The 6,407-nt window shown below is 34.3% G+C and overlaps 1 protein-coding gene across 3 annotated transcripts in view; it reads left to right on the forward strand.

The window, feature by feature from the left end:
* The window catches only part of LOC110442283 (probable S-adenosylmethionine-dependent methyltransferase At5g38780), a 20,231-nt gene extending 14,033 nt beyond the window's left edge, over positions 1-6,198 (forward strand). For all 3 annotated transcript variants that reach the window (XM_021485802.1, XM_021485803.1, XM_021485801.1), the window contains 3 exons: positions 2,883-3,010; positions 3,703-3,874; positions 4,373-6,198. In XM_021485802.1, the coding sequence (XP_021341477.1) occupies positions 2,883-3,010; positions 3,703-3,874; positions 4,373-4,596 (524 nt within the window). In that variant the 3' untranslated portion in view covers positions 4,597-6,198. The remainder of the gene's footprint in view (positions 1-2,882; positions 3,011-3,702; positions 3,875-4,372) is intronic.
* Positions 6,199-6,407: the final 209 nt, after the last annotated feature.

Below are 6,407 nucleotides of genomic sequence, written 5' to 3' on the forward strand. Positions count from 1 at the left end.
AAAAAAACACATTCCATACATGTTTTCAGCCTTGTTCTCTAAGCTTTCAAATTATTGAACCTGGCACAGGGACAAATTACCATCCTATGGTCCCCATTTTTTATATCATACATTATCTAAAACACATTTATTAGAAACTAATACCAAGTTCCTGTGCATGTAAATAATAATGGCGGCGCCCAGTACCAAGTTGCCTTGTCGACTATATGTCATGATTTATGTAAAAAAAACAATGGAGGACAATACTTAAAAAAACATTTTCTGTATATGTTCAGTTGGTAGTGATAATTGACCATATTCTAACTGTAAATGATAACCAAGGGAAATACATAGGCGACCAGTGCTGAAATAATCTTGAAAGTTTAAAGTTTTGCTAGTAAAGTGTCTATGCAAGGTGTCAGGGGAGGGAAATTAAACACAAGGCTAAATCTGCCAAGGTTGAATAGTACAAATTTAAATTATGAGATGGTGAGATAACGAGGTAAGTTTGTGAAATAAGATGTGTCTTCAGCAGTATGCTCCAGTGAAATTACACTATAAAGTCAGCATCGGTCCTGCGCTATCACAAGGAGACAAACATGAACATACCATAGACTCCAAAAACACAAATTAAATATGCACAAACTCACCACACGCATGCATCTAGCAAATGGGGGAGGCCATCCTTAAATGACCATGTATAGCTGTTGATAGGACGTACATTAAACAATACTAAATCAAACCTGAAGTTTATTTTGACATAAAGATCTTATTTATTTGGATAATTTCATGGAAATGATGACTTGTTATTTTAAACAAATGATTTGCTAATTTCAGCTTGCATGCACTGTATGAATGTTATTTTAATAACATTGTACCCATATGAATCCATGATTGTCGTGAAGTGGTGCTTTATTTGAATTTAATACATTTGATGCTCTATTACCTGACCTGGAACGCATTCGTAGCCATACCGAGACAATACAATACTGTGGTATAACTGAATATATATTGTGTACATAGTTTAAGCGTCTGCGAGACCAGCTGTTCTAACTTACAAACGTCCAGGTGACGAGAAAGAACACGAGAGAAATGTTTTTGACTTTTGACAGGAGCTGTAGGCAATTCACACTTTTCAATTTGTACTATTCTTCTTTTTGGATAACAACGCTTTAACCTGTAAGCGATAAATACATCACTGGCGTCAATCCGAGCAGCATCAATACTTAAAACGTCTTTTAATATTAACGGCTACCAAACCCTTGCTCCTGGTTACAAATAAATGCTATGTCCCAATCACCTGCCCTCTGGACTGGCTTTTAAGTAAGTTGTTTTAGTGCCAAATTTTGTACAGTATGATTATTTAGCCTCTTTATCTTAATCCATCAAACGTAGGTATCTTGTGATAAAATTTGTTGTTTGCCTTACACTGTAACAATGTTTCAAGCTCCTGAGAGCTTATGTTAACTATGACATATATTTAACGTAAAATAATGATTCTTGTATATTTTATTTTGAAGTAACATGCCACTATGCTTTTATCCGATAATTTTAAGATAAAAAAAACCCACACACACAAGCTTTTAATCACGAACTTTTCCTCGAATGCGCCTATGTATAATCTTCGGCACGATGAAGGACATAAGTTAACTTAAGGTATACTGTTGATGCCGACATGTGCAAATGTATGTAAACTGTAAAACGAAAGTAGGTCTGCGCGATCGCAAACATTTAATGCTGATATTTCCGCATAAATGTCAGTTAGTACTTGATGTGATAGCAATGGATTAAACGAGTGTTACCTTGTGTTGGATTCTAGCACATCAGTGTCTCAATACATACGGTATTAATCTGTTAATGTTCGATAAACGTCTGTTTATTATTACTGTCCTGATTATGTTGTGAGCTATTTCCGGGTCACGTTCTCGTATCAAGTGCGCTTCCGGTTACGTCATAAAATGCAAAATCTTTTTGATATTTATTAATAAAAGATAGTTTAAAGAATAAACTAGTTAATAAAACAAATATCAATACATTGTAAATATTATTTTCTTGAATGTTTGCGAAGCAGACGACGTTTGATCATAATCTGGAAACTAGAACATTTTTTCCAAAAAAATGTGTTTTAACATTTGAAAGAAAAAAAATTGAAGGGGAAAAAATAAATTTGTTCTTTTATGAATTAATGAAAGTGATACAGAAAAGAAATATAGTAAATAACTGATAGTAAATTTATCAAAAACATCATCCTTAGAGAGTATGTTCTGGGCACGATCGTTTAGAAGCTTTGCAATACTTTAAACTCTTTCAAACGCGCATCAGCTCGAGATTAGGTCCTGTTTACAAAATGGCGACTGGAAGTAGCAAGGCGGATTAAATTGGAATTTAAATTGCGTTTATTTCGGCAAGTAAGCATTGTTCACAAAGCCCATGTGGTCTGTTCATCTAATTTAGTCAAGATGTACTCAGAACAGTCGTTGTTTAGTCGCTAGGGTCATTTACAAAATAATTAGGATTATTATATAAACTTATTGTAATTATTGTAATAATTATTATTATAGGAATTTCCATCATGGGTATATATATCAGAGGTTGGTTGATTCTGCTGGTGCACTCTACGGTTACATGATAGCTGCAATTTATCTGGCACGAATGATACTATCTTTATTATGATATTTGTAATTTTTTAGTTACCTTCTTATTGAACTAACACCAGCATATTTTTTCATATTGCATTTTGCTTTTGCTTAAACTATTAACTTTCAAATGGCAGTTATATGAACGTATCATAAGAAACTAAGCGTACGCTTGGCCAATAGTACATTCACAATGCCTGACTTGGCATCTTTGTCAGTAAATGCTTAAATAGCCGTTACTATTTTTTTGATGTATTGCTCTTTCAGGGGGTTTTCTTGTTACAATGAACATATCTTCAGACGATAGTGGCGATGAGCCGATGCTTGTAGAAAAGGGGGCCCTCCGCTTGGGGAGCTTTGTGTCCGATATGGCAAAAGAACGTGTAATCACGAAAGTATGTAGCTTATCTAATCATATGGATGCATTAACTGATGTTTAATATTATTGTCTTACATCATCTATATAGAGATAGTCAAAGTACTCACAAGTAGTAGTAAATGTCGGTACTAATAATGATGCTGCTTTGTGGTTTTTGTTCTAGCTTTCACAGTGTTTATAGTGTTATTTTGTCATGGAATTGCTCACGATTTGCGGAAAGATAGCTGCCAATAGTTGTTCATTGTTTCTGTTTAAAACAAGGTCTTTAATATAAGTAAGTTTATTACATGTTACACTGCACGTTGTGGGTTTAACACTGCAAATTTCATCAAGATACCAGTAACATTCTGCCTGAATGTTTTGAACACAAACTTTGCCTTCAATGTCTTTAACGGTTTAAAAGTTAAAAAAAAGACAAAAAAATATTGGAAAAACCTGGAGAATAACCAGCTTTAAAATATTCGATGGGAAGACATTATTATCTGATGTAGTCTAACGTTCTAAATCTGTAATCAATGAGTTTTATGGCATACTTGGTTTAGCTGTATTTGACCTCATACCGCTGACATTTCTTACTTTTCTTATTTCTGCTGATTATTTTATATGTTCACAATATACCAGCTAAATAACTCGTAGCTTCCCAAAATTATTTATTGAACTAATTATATGAATTGCTAACGATTTGCGGAAAAAAATATATATTTACAGGAGGAGTACCTTGCAACTAACTTCAATAGCAGCTATATGAGAACGCCTGCTGAATTCAAGGAACCGTTTACCAGTGCCCTACCGGAAGTAAGGGAACTTAGATTGGAACTGGTGTCTGTGAAATCAATAAAACACTATCTGCAACACCCAACGTTTGATATTGTCAACAAAGGTGAGGTATATTCAGGATGGGCAAGGTGTCTAAAATGCCAGGGTATTGACACACAAAATGGTAGGAAGGGTTAAGGAAATATTAAGAAATGCATGAGCAGATACTAAATATAGGCTAGGTTTGTTTTGAACACAAACAGGAATTGCAAGCTTTCGAAAACGTCTGTTTCTTTATCCAAGAAAAGAGTGTAAGAGGTTTTTTTCATGGATTTAGAGTCGAGACACCAGTCATTTATACTCTTTGCTTGAAAAAGGAAAATTTACAACTACGTTATCTACCTGATAGGATTTTTTTTATTTATCTGTGTTATCTGAATTTGATTCTATCATATGTAACACTTTAAGATATAGAAGCTGAATGCTTAATTTCAATCATCTCTTTAATGTCATCTCTGTAAATATGAAAGTGTAATATGTAAACACTAGTGAATCATTGTCAGTGGTCAGTACTTCTGAAAACAAACGATAGAAAGATATCCATGATTTTCCATGTTTGCAGACAATACAGAAAAAATGGAATATTCCCGCAGAATAGTCGCTTCGATCTACCCGTGGATGCATCACGTTCTTTACGGGGGATTGTCCGTTTCCCGAACCGAGGATAAGAAACAGGCCATCGTTGACGAATACTTTGACAGATTACAGACGTATGCGTTTGATCATGCAGACCATAAGCCGTACCTGATCTTCACAGAAGTTGTCATAAAGAAAAATCACATATAGTTAACAACGAATAGTACTCACAGCATTGGCAATTTAACAACGACATACATATCGTAAACCCAGCAACCACTCGTGGTGACAAAATGTCGTAATTTGAATATATCAAAACATTGATCATGAATTGTAACATTGAAAAGCAATGTTGGTAGATTATTACTCAGAAAAAAATCTTCTAACTTTAACTCACCAGCCATATAGTAATGCACTAAGTTGGTCCCGTATTCGCTTTACCTAATTTTCAAAATCTGTTTACGGGTAGTCTCCCTTTTCCTTAATTCATAATCTTCATAAGGTTGTAGAAATCGCCCAAAATGGAACAAAGTGACATAACTTTGTAAATAGCTGAGCACCAGAACCCAATTAGCATACGATACCCCGCATTCAAACAGCATGCTTTGTGAACGTCACAAAGTATGTCGGCATGATAAAACCCCCAGAAAATGTATCGGTATTTAACATGACAAACATTGATTATCAAACCTTCATGACTGTGAACTGTGCATTGCCCAGGTTTGGCATGCTTAACAAGTACTTGACCGGTATTGATATTGCATAAAAAATGTTCTGTAGAAAGAATTTACATATGGATTTTCAAGAAGTATAAAGTGGACAATGTTGGATATATTTTTGTGAACATATTGCATGTTTATGTATATCAATATGACATATTAAGTATCAAAACAACAGTATTGTTATACACTATACACTAACATAATACATTTTTTAAATTATATTCGACTGCGACAATAATGTGTCAATTTTGTTAGGATACTCCTTTCACTCAACCTGGTGTTATGCAAGGAGGTCCACTACGGTTATCAGTAGTTATAATAAATAATCACATATGCTGTTATTGTTTCAATTTAATGTATCTACATATGGCAAAACATAAAAGAAATTGAAGTGGGGGCCAAACGTTGACCCCACCTCTACATATTTTATTGATAAAATATTTGTAAATGATGCTATTTTTGCATAAATGTGTGGCATCGTTCTTAATGGCTATACAATTTCAACCAAAAAATAATTACACAACGTTTTTTCCTTTTTTAAAAGTTTATTATGAAGGTCCTCAGATACAAACGCATAAGAAGTCATTTTAGAAGATTTTATACAGATCTGAATTACTAAACACCATTGTTGTATGCAAGTTCGCAATATAACTTTAAATGGTCATTACTTTGAGGTGTTTGTCGTGCCCTCCTAAAATGCCTTAAAACATTTTTTTTTTTGTGTAAATAAATATACGTTGTTTTAAAATGATACAACATTAAACATGTCTATCAACACAAAATCAACGTAACTTTAATGGCCCACATCAGTTACTTAGACCGGAAATCGATAAAATAGATCAGTAGAGATACTTATTCATGCAAAACCAACATTGATACCATTCGCAAAAGCTATCAATAAAACCTTACTCAATGAACCATCTCTCTCCCTCTTAGTAATGTCTATGTGTTTGCACTGAATGTACATATAAGATGATAATTTTTATTGATACAATGGTGATGATGATGATAATGATGAATGTTGGGGTGGTGATATTGATTGCTGTCACGATCATGTTTAGACGATTGTAATAAATGGTTTGGTTTGGTTTGTTTGTGTTTTACGTCCTATTAACAACTATGGTCCTTTAAGGACGTGCCAGGTTTTAGTGGTGGAGGAAACCCGGAGTTCCCGGGGAAACACCACCGAACTAGGATCAGTACCTGGCGACTGCCCCACGTAGGCCTCGAACCCACGACCCAGTGGTAGCTGACGCTGATGATGGTAATGATATTATTGTAATGATTATGATGATTATG

This window comes from Mizuhopecten yessoensis, unplaced genomic scaffold, assembly GCF_002113885.1.
Source record: "Mizuhopecten yessoensis strain PY_sf001 unplaced genomic scaffold, ASM211388v2 scaffold716243, whole genome shotgun sequence".
Lineage (NCBI taxonomy): Eukaryota > Metazoa > Mollusca > Bivalvia > Pectinida > Pectinidae > Mizuhopecten > Mizuhopecten yessoensis.